General features: G+C 39.9%; 1 protein-coding gene across 7 annotated transcripts in view; it reads left to right on the top strand.

Annotated features, from left to right (window-relative positions):
* The window catches only part of CTTNBP2 (cortactin binding protein 2), a 148533-nt gene that overhangs the window by 79729 nt on the left and 47017 nt on the right, over positions 1–21787 (top strand). For 5 of the 7 annotated variants that reach the window (XM_025873334.2, XM_073899112.1, XM_073899116.1 and 2 more), the window contains 4 exons: positions 3571–3774; positions 5420–5519; positions 8268–8418; positions 12330–12584. In XM_025873334.2, the coding sequence (XP_025729119.1) occupies positions 3571–3774; positions 5420–5519; positions 8268–8418; positions 12330–12584 (710 nt within the window). Of the gene's footprint in view, positions 1–2017; positions 2058–2078; positions 2820–3570; positions 3775–5419; positions 5520–8267; positions 8419–12329; positions 12585–21787 lie in introns of those variants that run through there. The other 2 variants (XM_073899111.1, XM_073899114.1) reach the window with 2 other exon arrangements.

Below are 21787 nucleotides of genomic sequence, written 5' to 3'. Positions count from 1 at the left end.
CATTTGGATTGCCCCTGTGTTTGCCACCATGCCCGTTGCAGCCAGGAAGCACCGGAGCTCCCTCCATCTTGCTTCTTAACCTGTCTGTGCCTGGGTGAATTTGTGCCTCTCCCCATCATAAGCTCATTGAAGGTTATTAATCTGCTAAATAGCCACTAATGCAATTGTGGTTGGTAAGCGCAGGGCATGAGGACAGAGCACATCTGCCAAATCCTTGGTAGATAGATGTCTGTTCCAAATTCAGTGAGGAAAAGAGCTCTGGTTACTGAGTCTAAGGAGGCAGGGTTAGTCCACTTCTGCCTCTTTCTAGTGTCACCCTAAAGAGCCTGTTTGCTCTGAGCCATTAGCTTTTTCATCTAAAAATGAAATCATTGAGCCAAAAAAAAAAAAAATAGTTTCAGTCCAGAAAGATTTATTAAACTTGTCTGTTGAATTTTTCAAACAGCCGTACACTACCTCTCCCCTCTTGGAGAACCACTAGATCCCATATCTTTAAAACTAAAATTCTGAGTTTCTGTATCAATTTATATCTGTGACAAACAATTATGATTAAGCTAAAGCACTCCTGAGGAGAATTGCGTTGACAGAAGATACCATTTTAATGAATTGTGTTGTAAATTACTCTATTAGCAGTTTTTATAGGCAGATGTTAAATTTTTAAATAGCATTTTAAAATCTAAATGAATTAAAATTTCTTGTTTCTCCTGAACTTGTCCAATGAACACATTTTAACTGTTAGAGGAACAGAAGCCTAAACCAGAAATCACCCCAGGCAGCTGAGTTTTCATACCCTTGGAAATTTGTTTCTGGTTTGGTTTTGGTTTTGGGGGTTTTTTTGTGGGGGGAGGGAGGTGCTTTGGTACATTTTATTTAATTCGGTTCAGACATTTTTCCTTAAACGTAGATCTTTTAAAAATGATCCTCCACGTATGATTGGCTTGAAGTCTAAATCTGGAAATGAGATTGACCTGAGCTATGACATTAACCTTCTCCACACTCTGAAGCTGATGCCAGAAGCTGCTCTCAACCTCTCTTCCCTCTTGCATTGCACGTTCTCTCTGTTCCCTTCGTCACCCACTGCATGTTCTGCGAGATGCTCACCTTTACTAATGTTTGCATATGACACGGCGAAGCTGAACGACCTTTTTCTAACCTCATTAAAGTAGCTGTATGACGCAGGTCTGTTCTGTCATTACTGTTTTTATCATTGTTGGGAATTTCAAATGAACAATAAAGTCTCATGGTAAAGTTTTATTTTTCCCATATTGATAGAAGGATTCATTAAAATAAGCAATGGGAAATGAGTGTGGGGATAAAAAATTTATTTAAGCTTTAAGAATACTTGGTATTTATAGAGCATTGTTCTTTTGTAAAAGATTTTAAAAAATATATTTCACACCTCTTAGAAAATACAAAAAAAACCTCGTGTATATTCCTCTGTTGTTTTGTATGACAGAAAACTGACTCTTGAGTGGTCTGAAGATTGAGAAAATTTTTGAATAAATATTTTCTCTTTCAGATAGCTTAGCATTAAAAATAGTTTCCCAGGATACTATATCCCAGGATTCCATAGAAGGCAGTTAAAAATATATCTGTATTTAAATTGTCCCGCAAAGCCTAGAATTGCATTGGAAAAAAAAATGAAAATAAAATCCAAAAGAAGAGCAAACCATTTGATATATAAGTGTTGATATTCTTGACAGGATATCAATAACCAAGACAGCTTGGATGAGCTAGAGGCGGTGGGGGTAGCAGGAAGGACAGTGAGAGGAGACGGCGGGAGGGGGAAGGGTGGGGAGAGAGCGCACTGGGAGCTCAAGGAGAGAAACTCACTGCCTTGTGAGCCACACTCCCTTCTATTCCACAGAGGCCACCTTGCAATGCCTTCATGTTACCTTTGTGTTTGCTTTGCAGTCAAGGTATCATACCTTGGTGTTTATAATTTCTCTGTTTATCATCCATTTCTAATAAGTACTGATTTAATTTTTGTGGGCTTGTTTTTTTGTTTGTTTTTAAGAAAATACAAAAGGTAAAATGTACCAGAGAGGAGCCTTCTTGTAAGTATGAAGTAAAAATACTACTTTTGTAAGAAGAGCTAATGAATATCAATGGGAAAATATCATAAAGTTTAGATAAATATTTAATTTTATGAGCATTTGAATTTTGTATGTCATTGCAGTCTAACAGGGTAAAAACAATAAATTATTCACGGACCCAAATAATTAATTATGAAGACCTAATGTCCAGCTTTTAATAAACAGTCTTGTTTTATTTGTATAAACTTTTTTCACAAAGAACTTTTAAAATACCAAGAAATCCTTTGATTTTAATATTTATTAAAATCAAGTCTCAATTATACAAATTTCTTGCTTATTAATGTAATACCCATATACATAGAATATTATCCTTATGCCAAGGTGGAGGAGACATAAAAGATCCATCAATTGTGTCCGAGTACAGAGAATATTACTGGGTTTATGTAGAAAGTGTACGTGAAAAGGGAATATGTGCGCATAGGCCCCTCCATATACACCAGACATTACTTTGAGGTATTTGGGGCTTCAAAAGGAAGAAAGTACAATGACTTACTCTGAAAGTTAATTATATCTAAAACACATAAAATAACCTATATATCACATTAAATAAATATTTTTACTTTACTGTTTTTACAGCCTTTTGACCAAGGAAGAATTCAGAAAATTTTCCATGCTATATGCAGCCGACTTCACACACTTAACAGATTCTCTTCTAAAGCTGCTAAATACTGATGAGAAATATCTAACTATGATAACTCTTATAATTCTTGTTAAAACTATATGGTAGAGTGTCCTGTTTTGTTGGCTGGTTAAAAGTTTCTGGTATACAAGTTGTAAAGATGGCCAGATGATAAAGTCTTCAGAATCGTGTCTTGCATTATTTGTGCTGGTATACAGTATTCTAGATTCAATTATATATGTTGTGCTTCTATTAGCTCTTGATACTGAATAGCACTTGGCTCCCTACATTATTTTTTTTCCCAAATAAGGGAATTCAAGGAGTGTAAATAGATTTCTTGGCAATATTTGGTCTATCTTAATGATCTGTGTAAAATTTTTAGTTAAATACCTTGGAAACATGGTTGAAAAAATAAATCTCTATTTCTTACAATTATTTCTGTACCTAAAGATGTCAGTTCACTTTTCAGATTGATACTGAAATTGAGGAAACCTATACATAATTTTAAAATTCAAATTGTTTTAAAGCCCTGAAGTGGAATTTGAACTTTTAAAATGAGACAGCCATCTTAGTTTCCTAAAACCAATCACCACTTTAACATTTATCTGTGTTAAGACTGACAACTAAAAATAATATGTCACTGTGTATGCTAATTTAATTAGCAGATACAAGATTGAAATAACAGTACAGATTTGTGCTAAGTAAATATTAACAGATTGATAATGTTTGAAACCACATAATCCTCTAAGGATACGTATTCATATGTCTGTGTGTGTGTGTAATGCAGAAACAAGTGGGTAATACTGTCTCTTGTCCTTGCTCCTACTCTCTAACTAGGGTCACTTTAACCCACAGGCTGGTCACCCTCCCTAACCCCTTTGCTAATGAGTGGTGGTCCTGCCCCCCTGGCTGGCAGGCCCACCCTTCTTCAGCAAGCTGCTGCCCAGGGAAATGTCACTTTATTATCAATGCTGCTTAATGAAGAAGGACTGGACATTAATTACTCCTGTGAAGATGGCCATTCTGCCTTGTATTCTGCTGCTAAGAATGGACATACAGGTGAGATCTTACCTCTTGCAAAAGGATGGAGAGTCAAAAGCACTGGTAACCATTGCTATGAGCAGAAGGTTCTTTTTGTTTTGATTTTGTCTTACAGGTAGTAGTGGATAAATTTTTTTTTTACTTGATTTGAAGATTTTGTAAATATTAAAAAAAAATCCAAATTGTAGTTTTGTAAAAATGTAAGATTTTAGGGGCACCTGGGTGGCTCAGTCAGTTGAGCAACTGACTCTTGATTTTGGCTCAGGTCATGATCTCAGGGTTGTGAGATCGACCCCCCTCCCCCTCCTTGGGCTCCACGCTCAGCACAGTCTGCTCTAGATTCTCTCTCTCTCCCCTCTCCCTCTGCCCCTCCCCCCATGCTCGCTTGCTCACCCTCTCTCTCTCAAATACATAAAAATCTTTTTTTTTAACTTAAGATTTTATTGCAGCTAGCAAAAAGTGATCATTGTTTTATGCACAATGAAATGTATGGTATATGTCAAAATTTGGGGTCTAGTACTATGAAGCACATTTTAGAATAAAGCCTCCCATCTGTGATCACTTTAGTCAGGACAAAATAGCTTAATTTGTCTATTTGTCTGTTAGAATACCTGTGTGTGAAACTCAAAGTGACAGGTCTTAACACATGCTACGGTGAGGGCAAGTTTTAGTAGTTCTAGAAGGTCATGGGTCTGAAACTGTTCTGTCATTGGAACAATTTATGGTTATTTGGATTTTTTTTTAAGAGAACTGAGGAGTTGTACAGCTATAAACGACATATTGGTGAAGTCTGGGAATTATTCTTGTTGCTTAAAATGCAAGTCTTGTGGTCAAATTGACTAAAACATATGGTAGTGCAGAAAAAATAATTTGACTGCAAATCCAAAATCAAATAGCATTGCTCATATAAGCTGCATGATTGTTGAGTAATTCACAGAAGTTTTCAGAGCTTCACTGTGTTCAAGTGGACTAACTGGAAGCATCTAGTGAGCTAAGAAGATAGCTCATGATTTTAAAAGTACCTTCGGATTCTTTACTTCAGAAGCCCTGTGGGAATTTTCTTTAATGTAGAGATATTAAATCTAGTAAATACCATGAGGAACACGACTCCTAGATGATATTTATGTCAGAGTCAGGTGACTTTATGAGGGTTTACCTCACACACTGCTACATGTAGGATGACCATCACACAGAAGTGTTTTAAAAGGTTAATTATCACAAAGTAAGAATTTAACTATTTAAAATACAAAGAATGGTATTTCAATTTGGTAAGTAGATTTAGTTCTCTATCCAATAACATTATTTCCTGGGATGGACTGGTGGAAAAATCTGGTAAAATATTTTCTGACACATAACAATGCTTTCTCTCATCAGCACCTCTTCCCAAAGCAACACACACACACACACACACACACACACACACACACACACACATCACGTCTTACTTAGTTGGTGAGTCTGGGGCATTAGCATCTTCTGGAAAAGAGGCTACTTTCTCTATAAAATAGCCTGTGAAGTCTCATATCTACCATGCTAGAATTGTCAGGTGGACTGTGCACGGGAGAGGTCCTTTGGGTTTAGCATTTATATAGAGCTTGTTTAGAATTTGGCACACCATAACTCTAAATGGGGAATTTAAATGGCTTTCTATTAAAATCCATAGACTGTGTGAGATTGCTGCTGAATGCAGAAGCCCAAGTCAATGCTGCTGATAAAAATGGCTTCACACCCTTGTGTGCTGCAGCTGCTCAGGGACATTTCAAGTAAGTGATGCTCTGAATTCTTCTTTTTCCCCCTCTATGAAGAGTCTCTCTATAATTTGCACACATATTTCAGTTCTGAATGTGTAAACTAGTGCTTAAAATCCACTGGCAAATAAATTCACTAAATATATTTGAAGATTTAAATGCAAAGTAGGATCTTAAATTTGCTCTTCTTCTTTAAAGGTAAATAGTTGTATATGAGGGAAGTAAAGAAGAGAAATACGTTGTGTGTCAACCTCACATGAATGAACTTCTGAAGAAGAAAATAGATTTATAGTCTTTCAACATATATGCAGTGATACATACACTGTTAAAGACTGTCATTCACTGTTTACCACCACCCCAACACAAAAAAGGTTTTTCACTTGTGATGGTATTAAAAATAAACCCTAGAATTATATTAATTACAATAATCTTAACTGCTGAGTGGCAATTTATTCGGTATTAAATCCCAATATATTCACCTTGTTTTGTCATTTAAAAAAAATTGAAGCAGAAACTTTTCATACTAAATGTAATTAGAGCACAAACCCAAAAGAACCTACCAACTGAAATATGTGTAAGTTTATCAGTGATTTCTTCAGTAGCCTACCAAGTCTGTTGAATATAGACATGGCTTTTTAAAATTTTTAATAACATAGAATGTCACTGGGCTGCTTTCTCTGCCTGTGCTGAAATGTCCTGTGGGGAATGCAAGCTCTTTTAAACTTTTTATCTAACTATCCTGATAGAAATGTCTTTTTTTTTTTAAGTTTTTTTTTTAATTTAAATTCAGTTAATTGACATATAATGTATTATTAGTTTCCGATGTAGAGTTCAGTGATTCATCAGTCTTATATAACACCCAGTGCTCATTACGTCATGTGCCCTCCTTAATGCCCATCACCCAGTTACCCCACCCCGCCACCCCCATCCCCTCCAGTAACACTCAGTTTGTTTCCTATGATTAAATGAGTCTCTTATGGTTTGTCTCATTTCTCTGATTTCTTCTTGTTTTATTTTTCCCTCCCTTCCCCTATGATCCTCTGTTTGTTTCTTAAATTCCACATATGAGTGAGATCACATGATAATTGTCTTTCTCTGGTTTACTTATTTTGTTAGCATAATACCCTCTAGTTCCATCCACATCATTGCAAATGGCAAGATTTCTTTTTTTTTTTTTAATGGCTGAGTAGTATTCCATTGTGTGTGTCTGTATATATATACCACATCTTCTGTATCCATTCATCTGTCGATGGGCATCTGGGCTCTTTCCATAGTTTGGCTATTGTGGACATCTGTTATGAACGCTGGGGTGCAGGTGCCCCTTAGGATCACTACATTTGTATCGTTAGGGTAAATCCCTAGTGCAATTTCTGGGACATAGGGTAGCTCTATTTTCAACTTTTTGAGGAACCTCCCTACTGTTTTCCAGATGGCTGCACCAGCTTGCATTCCCACCAGCAGTGTAAGAGGGTTCCCCTTTCTCTGCATCCTCGCCAACATCTATCATTTCCTGACTTGTTAATATTAGCTATCTGATAGAAATGTTCTTTAACATATTTCATAATTCCTGTAATATGGGTTTTAAGGTTCACACTAATGTTATTAATTATACGTGTAAGTTTTAAATACCCAAAATGCATCTTTAAAGTATACGTTATTTTTTTCTGCATGTCTGATGCACACTTCATGAGTTTATTGTTGAGGACCATAGATACTGGTTTTACTGTTACTTTGTGCATGTGTCCTGAGTCCTCCAGAAGGGATTTCTTCTTCAGGCTTTTACGTTTATCGTCACCCAGCAATCTGTAGTGCCACTTAACTTGGTAAGTCTAAGAGTGTCAGGAATGTAGGCGTGGATAGCTTTGGCCAAAAGGAAGAACCCTGGGGGTTGATTAGTTTAAATGTACATGAGATACAAACACATATCAATTTGTAACTTATTTTTTAAATATATATAAACCAAATGTTTTCAAGAAAAGCCCAGGGGAAAAAAGGCATAAATCTGAAGTAAAAAAAAAAAAATGAAGATGATGTAAATTGCTTCTTAATTTGATTATGATTTAGCCCACTTTTCTCCATTTATTTGCATGTGATTTTATAAACGCTTTGCACAAATGCCACAAAGTCTTGAATTTACCTCATTTTTTTCCTCCTTGATTCTCAGAGCAATGAATTTCTGCTTAGCCGTCTTTTTCCTTGTAAATAGCCCCCCTTTAGGAGACGGGATAGCCTCTGCTGTCTGTTCTCCCCAAGGCAGCCCTCTGCTCTGCCTCCCTGCTGCCTTTTATAGTGGAGGCACATGGTGCCCTGCTGTCTGAGCTATTTATAATTATTTTCTCAAGTGAAAATCTCAAAATGACTCAGCAGTCCTTTTTCAAGGTTTAAGCTATTTTGAACCACAAATAATATATATGTCAACCACAGTTCAACCATTCATCCCAATTAGTTAAATATATTGCAAGGACTCCACGTTTACAAATTGGTTACAGAAAAGTGTCAAAACCAAGTTTTAGCGCTTGATCAACCTGGTTACTTTAAATTTTCATAGGAGTAATTAAATTTGTGATTAAAGTATATCTTTTAGCCTTGCTACAAAACAGTATCCATATAAGACCCCCAGTAATTGATACATATATAAGTAAAAACAATGGATGTAGAAAGATACAGAATTGCTTTAGCGTTATTTCCTATATTTAATGTCTGGGTCAGGTGCTTCAGAAATCAAACCAGTTTTATTATGATTAATCACAATCTTGTGTTTAGGTGTGTAGAATTATTAATTGCATACAATGCCAACATTAATCATGCTGCTGATGAAGGACAGACACCTCTATACCTGGCCTGTAAAAATGGAAATAAGGAGTGTATCAAACACTTACTGGAAGCCGGAACTGACCGAAGTGTAAAAACCAGAGTGAGTACCAGTTTTGGGGGGGATTTTGTCCTGTAATTTATCCTGTCTGCTAACTCTGTAGCCAGAAAAACAAAATATATTAAAATAGAGGTTGCTTTGATTTGCTTTTTTGCTTTTAGGGTATCAAATATGGACAGTATCTGACTTCTGACTTCTGTTTGAGTGTCTGCTAATGAAAAGCTTTGTCTGTCAGCCTAACCAGTCCTTTGTCCTCTGAACTTCAAATTATTCATCTGTAAAACAGTAAAATGAGTACCTATGTCTTGGCTATTTTCCGAATCAGGGGAGATAATGGAAGTATAAGTTTTTCATCATTCGACAAATATTACCTGAGCACCGGCTGTCCTCGGGACAGGAGAGACAGTAGCAAATCAGACAGTTCTGTCCTCATGGATCTTATTTCCTCACGGGATGGGAGGGGTGACCATAGACAAATAAGTAAACAGATAGTAGCTGGATGTTTCGAAGATCGGAGTGCCTGGGGTGGGAGCTTCCTTCAGTTGGTGGGAAAAGTCTTCGTTGAAAATGTGACAGTTGGGTCAAGACCTGAAAGAAGTAAGGGTGTGGGCCCTGAAGAGACACGGGCAGCAGTGTGCCAGGTCGGGGGTGGAAGAGCGGTGGTACCCTCAGTGAACCTCAGGCAGGCTAGTGTGGCCACAGGCCAGCCACAAAAGGCCTCATGGGCCATGGCAAGCACTTGGAATAAGGCCTTTGGATGGATGGTTTTGAAGAGAGCAAAGACATGAACTGACTCATTTTTCTAAGAGTCCCTTTGGCTGCAGGTTTGAGAATAAACTGTAGGTGGGGCAGAGCAGCTGCAAGGGAGACCTGTAGGAATCTGTTGTTTTAATCCAGGCAAGAAGCAATAGTGGTTTGGATTAAGGTGGAGGGGTAGAAATGGTGGGAAATGGTCCAATTCTGGATATATTTTCAAAATGTGTATTTTATAAAAGAGCTGCAGAAGCATCACCTGTCTTGGTAGTGGCAGTAACAACGATATAAAATTATCTCATAATGGCTGAGAGATATCAGGCTCTGAAATCAAACCTTTGAGGCTCAAACCATGCCTTCACAAAGCTGTGTGAGCTTAAGCAAGTTATGGTACTTCTCTGTGTCTTGGTTGACCCCTCTACAAAATAAGTCTAATAGTAGCCATTGTTAGGGTTATTAAAGTGAGATGAGGCTATCTATATAAGGTAGTTGGTATAGTGCCTGGGAACTGGAAGCAATAAACAGATGTTAGCTGACACCGTGGTCATCATCATCATCAATTATAACATGGGACTCCGTTGTAACACGTATAAACAAAAGGAAGTTTTGTGCCAAGATAGTGCCCACTGCCAGCACTTAGAGGAGGGTTATTTGTGCTCATTTGTTATTGCTAAGATTGTGTAGCACCTCACAGAGATCAGGGTCATTGTCTAATTTGCCTCAGAACGGGAAGCACTATATGCAGAAATCCGTTATGGACCCCAAGTCGCTCTTGACTCCGTCCCACACAGTTCTGATGTCTCCTGTACAAGGTGCACAGATAACATCAGTGATTTAGAAACTGAAGACAAGTAGAGTCTGATGCATGGAAGAGACCTTGGATAACACTGCTGGCTCAGCCACACAGAAATGCATTTGAAACAAAACTTCTCAATTAGCCCTCCCAAATTTGTCTTCATCAACATGTTGTGAAAGACTTGAAGACCAAGTCATCAGCCCTGTGCACACTGACATGCATTTCTCTGACAGTGCCCTCTCTGGGCTGGAGGAGTTAAGGAGCTTCCCTCATGATCCACTCTTCATTGCACTCAGGAATTACCTTATTTTTGTTTTTGCAGCTTCCCAGAATATTAAAGGTGTAACAGTCACCACCCTACCATATATTCCTAATGAAAGATGAGCGTAGATACTTAATTTCCAAAGGTTATCTGAACCTTGGATTTCTTCTCTTGGTAGAGAATTGGCTATGCTGTGCATTCCTTTCATAGGAAACATCCTTAAAATTTCCCAGGATAAAAAGGTCCATTATCTATTTTATAGGTCACCCTTAGATCCTGGATTGTTGTTGGTTTTATATTTTCTTTTTTTGTTTGTTTTTTATGACATGTGCACTCCTTAATCCCCATCGACTGTTGAACCCACCCCACCTTCCCAACCCTCCCCTCTGGTAACCATCAATTTGTTCTCTATAATTAAGACTCTGTTTTTGATTTCTCTCTCTCTCTCTCTCTCTCTTTTTCCCTTTGCTTGTTTGCTTTGTTTCTTAAATTCCACATAGGAGTGAAATCATATGATACTTGTCTTTCTCTGACTGACTTATTTCACTGAGCATTATACTCTCAGGCTCCATCCGTGTTGTTGCAAATGGCAAGATTTCATTCTTTTTTATGGCTGAATAATATTCCATTATATAATATATATCTCACATCTTCTTTATCCATTCATCAATCAATTGACACTTGGGCTGCTTCCATATCTTGGCTGTTGTAAACAATGCTCCTATAAACATAGCCTTTGCAATGTAAAAATTAGGAAAAAGTCAAGAGATTTGACTAGGGAAGGTCAGGAGCACTTACACTCTCGTGCCTAATTAAGGCTTACCAGTAATGGTGTCCACAGCCCAACAAAGAATAAGCCATGAAACGCTTTACCTACCTGGAATATGCCCGAGGACTCTAAGGTATTCTCTTTACTGCCCAGCCATGGTCTTGTTGTAGCCAAGCCGACTTCACTGGTATGAAGTATAGAACCAGAAAAAAATCCACTTCATCAAGAGACAGCTTTAGCAAATGATCAGATAACTCACTCTAAATGTATACTGTTACCGCTTACTGTCTTTCCTTGTGTTCTACCCCATTATTTTCTTAAAAAGTGTGCTTTAGCTCGCTGAAAGATATTTAATACTGCAATATGAAATACCCCATGAAAAAATATTCACCAAAAAGAAAATAAAGATAGGAAAATAAAGTAAAAAATACAAATCACCAAAATAATTCTGTTCTTTTATGAAAGTTAAAATGTAATAAAGACTGGTACCTGAGTGAAAGGAAACCCCTTGAGAGATGGAAAGGGGACCAAGATTTTCCCTGGAAAAGTGCTTGTCACACTTCAGTGCATCTGAATCACCCGGAGGGCTGGTGAAGGCACAGACTGCCTTCTCATTCAGTCGGTCTGGGTGAAGACTCAACAACTCTCCTTTTTAACAAGTTCCGAGGTGATGCTGCTGCTGCTGGTCTGGTGACCACACTTGAGAAACACTGCCCTAGAAAAGAGTTCTAAGTGAATGTACTCTAGCGACCAGCCAAGTGGATAATGAAGGCTTCACAGTAATATATTCTAGAGAGTGGGCCCCATAATTTTAGTTGGAACATTTTCTAAGCTTGCATTTATCAGTTTCCAACTGCAATCACAGAACTCTCAATAACGGCCCATACCCATTTCATGAAGTTATTTGGCCTTGCGTTTCCTGTATGTCTACCTTTTCCCTATTACCTACATTTTTTTCCTTCAAGAATTGTTGGCCTAAAATTTTAAGATCACTGGTTAGAACTCTGCCCTATAAGTAAAATTGGCTTATAGCAGCATTCAGTTAGTACATTACTAATAATACTGTCCTTGGATATAAATTTTGAAAAATCTTTATGCTAAAGTTCATTTTTTTTGTATTCTTAAACTCCAAATGGCTGTTAAGTGGAAATTGTTACAAAACAGCAAACATGAGTCCTAGCAGTGGGAAATATGGTAATTGACAGAGATCAGAGAACTTAACTCAGCTCATCAGTGACATTCAGGATTGGAATGCCTGCTTTTCCCGGCTCACTGGTTCATGCCCAAGAACGTTTAGAGGTGAACTTTAAATAATACTGTTCTCAACATCCATGTTGTAATCAACCCTTTCCTCCTGGTCATTTTATCTTCAGGATGGCTGGACACCAGTTCACGCAGCTGTGGACACTGGTAACGTGGACAGCCTCAAGCTTCTTATGTACCATAGAGCACCAGCTCGCGGAAACTCTTCGCATGAGGAGGAACCCGAGTCAGGTGTCTTTGACTTGGATCAAGGAGAAGAGAGTCCTGAAGGCACATCCAGGCCTGTTGTTCCTGCAGACCTCATTAACCATGCTGACGGAGAAGGCTGGACCGCTGCCCATATTGCTGCCTCAAAAGGTTTTAAGGTGTGTCTGGTAGAAGCTGGCATTGTAATTTGATGCGTGACACAGTTGTCTGCTATTGACTGAGAGTATTTCAACAGAATGATTGGAGACTGAGTGATATTGCAGGAGACAATCAACTACCAATATGAATTGCCTTTCTTTTCTGTCCCATAGTATTTACAGTCAACCATATATGAGACTTTTTTTAATAAGATTTTGTTTATTTATTTGAGAGAAAAAGAGAACATGCATAAGCAGGGGGAGGGGCAGACAGAGAGGGAGAAGCAGAATCCCTTGCCTGTCGGGTGGGGCTCAATCCCAGGCCCCCGAGATTATGACCCCAGCTGAAGTCAGATGCTTAACTGACTGAGCCACCCAGGCTCCCCGAGACTTCTATAAAAATCATACCTGGAGTTTGTTAACAAATGGAGTGATTTCAGACATTTTTTTAAAATCTCATGTAAAATTAGGAGAAAGAGTTTGGTGTTGATTTAGCCTACGGGATTGTTTGATTCAAGGACCAAGGCTATGCTGCTGGTTAGAGGGAGGGCCAGGATTCAAATGCATGCTCTCGACTCTGAACTGCCTCCCTTATACTCTTCCTGTGCTGTTTTACTGGTAGGTACAAGGGGGCTCAAGATTTCACTCATCAGTTAGAGTAGAAAATAATTCTGATTATTAAGGAAATAATAGGCCATTCACTCATGCTTTTTTCTGTTTTGATCAGTTTAGCAATAATGTACTTTAGCAATAAAAAGCTATTAGGAAGCTCCTGAGTGTAAGGCACTGTGTCAGCTGACATCTGCAGGGATCACTTATACCATCAGCTAACTCCCTAGTTCAGTGGCAAAAGAACAGGATACAAGGCAAGTGTAGATAAGAGAACAACAAATTAAAATAAGGGTATTGGACATGAGGTTGGAACAGTATAAAAATGCAAATTTTATTTTTTGAAAAAAGAGAATGCACCTACATCAGAGAGCAGAGTCACAGGGATCTTAGGCTCAGAAATGGCTCTTTCAGGAGGCACTAGAAGTGATTTTGGCCTTGCGGGGTGGGTTAAATTGGCCACTCATCACTGGGATTGGAGAGTAGGTCAGACTGGGCAGCAGCAGGAGTAGAGACTGGAAGGAGGGACGTGAGCAACAGCACTGGCCGAGCTGATGAGGGACAGTGAGAAATGAGATGGGACTGGGGGTTTCATAGTCCGACATGGGCTTCAGTGACATTTTAAGGTGTTGGGGCCTTTTTTACTCGTCAGAGTAAAGCCACTGAAATGTTTTGTACAAAGGAGCAAAATAATCAGCTCTCTAGTTTGAATGATTAACTTAGCAATAACATAGAGAAGATTGAGGGTTATGAAAAAATTGGTGGCAGGAAGAGAGACTAGGTGAAAGATGGAAGAGAGTGGCAGATAGAATGAGACACATTACAGACCAGAAGTGTCTTCGGGTTGCAGACAGATTAGATGCAGGAAAAAAGGGAGCTGACTCGAGAAGGGGAGCAGTGACGCTCCCAGGAAGAGAAAAGGAGAGGCATCATTGTGATCAAGAAGATAGAACGTGGGTTTAGACATGCTGGATTTAAGTGCTGAGAGGTTCATCCAGATGGAGATGTCCGGGAATAGCTAGAAAATGCATTTGGGTAACTTCCTGTTATTATGACCTAGAACAGAAGCTGTTCATTTTGGACTTTTTTTTTTTTAAAAAAATGAGAAAAGCATGATTTAGTTAAATGTGGAGGTATTGCTTGTTAGTAGTTTGCTCCCATTTTACCCTTTAACAAAAAAGTACAAAAATTTTGTGAACTTGATACACATGTCTTGATTTGAATGGGATGCAATATGCATGACATAGAAGTTTTTAGGAGACAAAGATGAGAACTGTGAAAAGTTTACATTTGAAAATGCATGGTTCATCTTAGACCATGAATCTCATTTGGTGGTAGAAGGGTACATTGAAGGAGTTGTTTTCAACCTACTCCACCCCCTCAAGAAAATGTCTGAAGATGTTACTGATTGGAGTGGGTTGTATACACGCCCAACCTGGAGGCAAAAAAAAAACAAAAGAAACTCTGAGCATCACTGATCTAGAATGTTCAGCTGCTGAACCTCTCATGCTAAGCAGAGAGAGAAAGCGCTCCCAGGGTGAGTTACCCTGCAGTGTAGGGCTCTTGTGTTGCTGCTCAGCTCCTTAATTATGAACTCCTTAGTCCTCGTGCTTTTTGTAATCAGGGATGGTATCTTCATGGATCCTCAGGCCCTGGTACACGTAGATGCTCTGTCATTGTTGAGTAAAGGGAAATATGACCACTTTCTCTCATAGAATACGACTCTCCCTGTATTTTCTTTAAGAGGCGGAAGATAAATTTTGAACGACAAAAGAGAGATTTTTAAAAGTGATCATGACTGGGATGCCTGGGTGGCTCAGTTGGTTAAGCATCTGCCTTCAGCTCAGGTCATGATCCCAGGGTCCTGGGATCGAGTTCCACATCGGCCTCCTTGCTCTGCGGGGAGCCTGCTTCTCCCTCTGCCTGCCACTCCCCCTGCTTGTACTCTCACTCTCTCTCTCTGTCTAGCAAATAAATAAAATCTTTAAAAAAAATAAAAATAAAAAAAATAAAAGTGATCATGACTGACAACTTTGGCACACTGCTGAGTAAAATCATAGATTAAAGTAATAGATTTTTTTTTTAGCCCCAGAATGGATACTTCATCTTCTAGTCTAGCCTCTTCATTTTATGATTAGGACATTTAAACCCTGGAGGGAGTACTAGAGAGAAGTTGGGAATGAAGCCCAGATTGCCTGATTTCATTATCTTCACACTGTACCATGCTGCCTTCCTTCCAAGTCAAAGGTATTGGAAAGTCCTTCTGCATCATTTGCCTAATACAGAGTTCATATCCTGGCTGAGATTGTTCTCCAGAGAGGTAACTAATTTCCTAAGACTAATTTTCTGAAAAAAAAAAAAAAAATTACAGTTCTGAATTAATCATTGTGCCGGTGAAAAATTCTACCCTGACCACAAGCAGAGCTTAAAAAATGAATGGTTCTTCTCCGTCCAGCAGCATATATGTGTCCGACCTATATAACGTAGCAGTACATCATTACTTGTTTCCACGTGTTGTTCAATAAAGAATTGTGGAATTTCAGAGCTTGAAGGGATATAGCTCATTGAGCCCAACCTCCTCATTTTGTAGATGAAAAAATCAAGTCTCAGAAAATAGTGTAACGCATTCCCCAAGGTCAGTTCATGGAAGATCAGATTCCCAAATCGGTTCTTTTCCCACTTTAGTCCTTTGTCTTTCTCCCAGTGGCTAAGCAATTTATGCTAGTTGCCCTTGAGTGTTTGGTAATAGGAATGCCTCTCTCTAAAGGGCCTGTGACTAATCATTGAGCATAAATGTTTGTTTTCATCACAGTGTGAATAGAAAGAAGAGTTTCTTAGTGAAACTCGGTTGTGTCATGTGACTTTTGACATGTCAGGTTTGTGCAGCAGAAACATTAGGGAGATGTTCTGAATTTGATATCTCTGTTGTTGAAGCTCTCGTACAAAGAGTTTATTTCCGAGGACTGTGTGTGTTTTTGGCTGCAGGACTAGATTATAATTCTAGTTTATAGATATGACCAAAGCTGGTGGCTTCCTGTCACTCAGGCTCTTACTCAGTCTCTCTGAGTTAATGTGTTGACTATTTCATGCAGACTCCTTCCTCCACTTTCGACCCTGCCCATCCTCACTTCCCCTCCTATTTCAAGGACCAGGCTTTCTCTGTTTTTCTGGTTTTTCTCTTTTGTTTAACTGTAAGCAACTCCCATACTCCATTTGTAATTGGCTGGTCCTGTTTTTTAAGAGTTTATCCAGTCTTTCAGCTTTAACTGTGGCTTCTGCAGTAACGCATCCCCAAACCAGATCTCTACACCTGGCTTTTTACCTGTCTTCCAGACATTTATTTCCGGCATCCTGGCAGTCATCTCTGGGCAGGCCTCCTGCCCTCTGATCAGGCAGTGGCCCTCTTGTTACCATGATTAGGTCATTTTTGCATTGTGTTAGGATTGTGGTCTGCCTGACACATTATTTTCTTCTAGCCAGGGAGCGTCAGGCACTTCCTCTGATGCAGTAGCATCCACCCTGAGTGGGTGGTCTGGATGAGGCTGTGTGTCTCAAGTATAGAGTCCCACAGGGGGCCCCAAGATTTAGATTTCCTCTCCCTGGGTCATGGCTGCAGAGAATAAGATTATGGGAGTCACTGAGTTTCTTTCTTGTCATGCAGAATTGGGTAACTGGCTGGGAGAGGAGAAAGATAAGATATCTATGAAGTTGGACCAACTCTTTGGAACTAGATGTTGATCATGATAAGTAGAAATCTTTTCTTGGGAATCTGTTTTTGTGCTTTAGATTCTCCACGATTATTTCCTTTTTTTCCCCTTAATTTTCATAAAATTATTATTTATTTTTATTTTTTTAAAGATTTTATTTATTCATAAGAGACAGAGAGAGAGAGGCAGAGGGAGAAGCAGGCTCCCCGCTGAGCAGGGAGCCCGATGCGGGACTCAATCCCAGGACCCTGGATCATGACCTGAGCCGAAGGCAGACATTTAACCATCTGAGCCACCCAGGCGCCCTATAAAATTATTTTTGAAAAGGCCAGGCTGACTCAGCTGTTAGTAAACAAAGGGAAGGCTATTTTTTTTAACACCTATTCCAGAATATTCAGTGCAGAATATTGCATCCTTGCTTAATTTGAGCAGCAGAGATGAACCGACAGGATCCTAATGGATTCTAATCTAAACTTAGCCAACCAAAGCCCTGTTCCACTCCTCCCCCAAGACAGGGACTCTCCTTGTTTTCCACGAACACCTTTCATGGATCTGGGTTTTTTGACCCTTTTTCTCCTTGTGCTGTGTACTTTTTCCCTTGCATGATTTTACTGATCCCCAGTTTATAACCTAGAAATTCCAAAGTGTTGTCTCTAGCCTTACCTAAGCATTTCCTGAATCTACCCAAGAAGGTCCTATTCAGGAGGGCCACAGTTTGCCCAGTACAGTCATTCTTTATGCCTGTCATCCCAGTGTAATTATTAACAGTACCCCCCTTTTTACTCTTAAAAGTGTACCAGTTGGGGAATTATATGGTAACCCCATTGATGATCATATTCACTTTTGCTTCCATCAGAACACTCCACCTGGCTGCATCCTTGGGCTCCTGTGTTTGTGCTCCTTAGCCCGTCTGCTGCATCTCTTGTTCCTTCTGAATCCAGTACCATCACCTGGCATTTGTGTTTACTTGCTCCATCTTCCTGACTTAACGAATTCAAATGATCGGTACAACTCTAGATTTTAATTCCTTCGCATATGAATTTTGACTGTGTTGCCTCCTCCATATCTCGTGGGCACTGCCCCTGGGGAGCCCTCCTCGTCTGTTGTCTGGATTCGTGCAGGTTCTGCCAGGCTCTTCATCTGCGGTCTCTCCGCCCCCTTAGCTCACCATGAGAGGGCCTTTCAGACAGGGGAACTTGGTCATGTAATTTCCCTGCTTAACGTCTCTCCAAGGGTCTGTCACTTCCAGAATAAGTGCCAGACCTATATGGCGACAGACAAGTCCCTTCTTCATCTGGACTCAGTTTACCTCCAAAGGCACACTTCCTGTCTCCTTCTCTAACGCGCTGTGCGCTCTCGGCAGGCACCGCTGGCTACTCTGCAGACACCCTGTGCTCTCTCCTCTCCCTGTCTTCCTGTCTCCGCTTCCCATTACCTCAGATGGCCTCTTCTCCTGTGCTGACCCGTCCCTGCCTGGAAAACAGCTCCGCTCAAGTCTTGGCTTCCAGAAGCGAGGTGCTCCCAGGGCTCCTCTCCACACTTCACTTAGAGCGCTTCTACTTTAATTGTTTGCATGCCTCTTTCCGTCTCCTCCAAAAAATAAAAAATATCACTTTTCCATTTTTGTGTGTACTGTGTCCAGCAGAGTCTCTGGCCTGCGAGTACCGTTTGCTGAATTGATGAGTGAATGGACTGTTAACTGCAGTTCTTTCTTACTGAGCTCCTTCCTTTCACCCTCCTTTCCCGTAAACCTTCCAAACGTACCAGTTGGTTTTCAGAATCATGCTTATCATGGCACTTTGCTACCTGAATATATCCTCATGCCTACAGAAAACCTGTCTTCATGCCAACCTTAGAACTCAGCCCTTCACAGCGAACTCCTGCTGTGTTTGTCTTTGGCCATTCACCCCTAAATCAACCTTGTTGCTTATGCCATTATTTCTCATTCTAACAGCCTCCATCTTCCTGCCGTGCAAGACATTGGGCACACCCATACCCCCAGGGTGTCCACTCTGTGCATTTGCAGACTGCTTTCACCCTCCCTCCCTCTGCCCAGTGTCAGACTCTCAGGTCCCTGACCTGACTTTGATCTTATATCTAGCACTTTGGACTTGGGGTTTCTACTCAGTCTCCCTGGCACTTCTACCTTGCTTCTCAGCTCTCCTTAAAGGACCATGGCAGAGGTCGGTCACTAACCTTCCACATCTCTTTCCCCCTTCCTCTGTAATAGTGGATTCTGCAGAGTTCTGGGCTCATGACCACCCAAACTAAAGACCACATTCTCCAGACTCCTTTGCAGGTAATAAGGTCACCTAAGTTCTAGTGAGTGGGATGTGAGTGGAAGTGAAAGCTTAAGCTTAAACCTCTGCTTTTTAAGCGTCTGTTGTAGCAGATGTATCTCTATCATAATGAATAGGACTTTGGTTTAAACCCTTTTGTCCAGATCTCTTGTTCTGTGTCACTTGGGTAGGACACCTTGCCTGGTTTAGGCCCCCTGGGAATCCATTTCCAGAAGCATTGACTGGCATCACAGGATTTGCCCTCTTCACAAACCCTACCCATCAAGGAGAGAGCTTAGATTCCTTGCTCCGCCTGCCCATCCTCTTCCACCTAGTACAACTCTGGCCATCACTTCAGTGCCATTTTGCCCATGCCTCTACTACACTTTGGATTCCTCCCTGAGAAGCAGAACTATTACCTTACTCATCGTCACAACCCTCAGGTCTAACAGACGACCTGGAAGAGTGCTTAGCACCTCTTTCTGGAAGTTGTGGGGATTAATGAGCACTAAATACTGCAAAGTGTTAGAGCCGTACCCGGCACCTCGTATGCACTCAAAGAGCTGCAGCTGTGCTTGGTAAGTGTCAGTTGGGTGGAGGTTCAACTCCTTTCTGTTCCGCATGGAGCCCAGCAGTGGGTTTGGATATGCATCACCCCGCTGTCCTCCTGGGGACCAACATTGCTTGCTTCCTTATAGAGAAAGTCATTGCTTATATTATTGCCGACTGACCTACCTGAGTATAATAAAAATTATATCCGACCCACTTCGAAGGTCAAAGGTAAAAGAGTCTTGCAGATTTTGGTTGTATCTTTTATCATGTCTGTTTGTAATTTAAAGTAACAGCACCTAGAATTATACTGAGATCAGTGACCTTTATTGGTGTGCTGTAATCCCTCACCACTTAATTGAATATTTGGGCTATTTTCTAATTGGTGATTATGTGGATTATAATAATAACAACTAATAAATAAATATTGAGAGCTTAGTACATGCTGAGAATGTGAACTTTTTATGCATCTTTTCATTTAAGTCACATAACAGCCCTGCAAATACAGGTATTTAAACAAGGATAAGGAAACTGAAACAGAAATGTTAAATGTTATTTACCGAAAATCATAGATAAAATCGTTTACATTGGCAGAATTAGGATCCAGGTCTATTTTGGCTCTTATCTGCTTTTGCTGCAAGTATTAACTTGCATAATAAAGGTACTATTTTATTCTCTTCTCTGGGAATTCACAAAGTTTAGTGCTCCAATTGCATTCTAGTTAAGTTCCCATTAAAGTTCATTTCTAAATCAGCATTTCTGAATTTCTCATTTACTATCTAATGCATTTACTGGTATTATACAAATTAGTCATAACAGTTTGATAAGAACTGTTATTTATATATTTGACTTTGTTTTCAGTTCATTTCTTGGCTTAGGGAGTTTTTGAATTTGAACCCCAGACCTATCTACAAAAAAACGGACTTTGATTACAGTTGTTAGAGGAGATCCCTCCAACCTGAGCAGGCACAGTGAGAAACCAATGTTCTAGTCAGTTCCCTTTGCAGGCAAACCTGGTTCAGCACCTCCATTTTGGGGCTGCAGAGACCTCGTCTCCCATCCCCCCAGCATTTGAAAAGATTCCCTACATCCGCTTGTCCTTCACACCAGCACTGGCTTCCTGTTCAGATTTCACTTAATTGGTGGTTTTCGCTTACTTTCTTTCTTTTTGACCCTTAGGGATTTCCTGTACTTCCTTATGAACTGACGTATAAAGTCTGTTTTGGGGGCAGTGTGAAGCAACTGGAACTCTCATATACTCCTGGTGGGAGTGGAAATTGGTATAGCCACTTCTGAAAGCTCTTTGCAGTATATACTGACCTAGAACAACATATGCATAGCCTGTGACCCAGCAGGCCATCTCCGAACGTAACACCCAACAGAAATGTGTACATGTGTCCATCGAAGGACGTGTACTGGAATGTCCATAGTGGAACCCGATGTCCATTACCAAGAGAATAGATAAGTAAATTATGATGTATTCATATATACCACACATGGAATACCACACAGTACTTTTTTTTTTTTAAGATTTTATTTATTCATGAGAGACAGAGGCAGAGGCAGAGGCAGAGGGAGAAGCTCTGCAGGGAGCCCGATGCAGGACTCGATCCCAGGACCCCAGGATCATGACCTGAGCTGAAGGCAGATGCTTAACTGACTGAGCCACCTAGGTGCCTCCACACAGTACTTTCTTTTTTAAAAAGGGTAAACTATGTATAGTCCCAACATATGGATGAATTTTATAGAATTTTATAATGTTGAATGAAAAGAAGCCAAATATTAAAGTGAAATTGCAGTATGATTCCACTTAAGTTGATAAACAGGTTAAACCAATCTCTGGTATTAGAAATCATCATAGTAGTTATCTGTGGGGGAAAGGGGAGGGGCTAGCAATTGAGATGGAACATACAGGAGGCTTCCAGAGTGTGCCTTACACAGTTATGTTCACTTTGTGATACTTCTTCAAGCTTATTTGTGTACTTTTCTATGAGGATAGTATATGTCAATAAAAATATTTACATAAGAAGAGGAAAAACGGTATGTTTCTGTTTTACAAAATAGAAAAAGATGTTTTACA

This window comes from Callorhinus ursinus, unplaced genomic scaffold, assembly GCF_003265705.2.
Source record: "Callorhinus ursinus isolate GAN/ISIS: 27379988/994484 unplaced genomic scaffold, GSC_fseal_2.0 scaffold12, whole genome shotgun sequence".
Lineage (NCBI taxonomy): Eukaryota > Metazoa > Chordata > Mammalia > Carnivora > Otariidae > Callorhinus > Callorhinus ursinus.
Note: the sequence above shows the minus strand (reverse complement) of the source record. Positions and strands in the feature narration are given on the sequence as shown.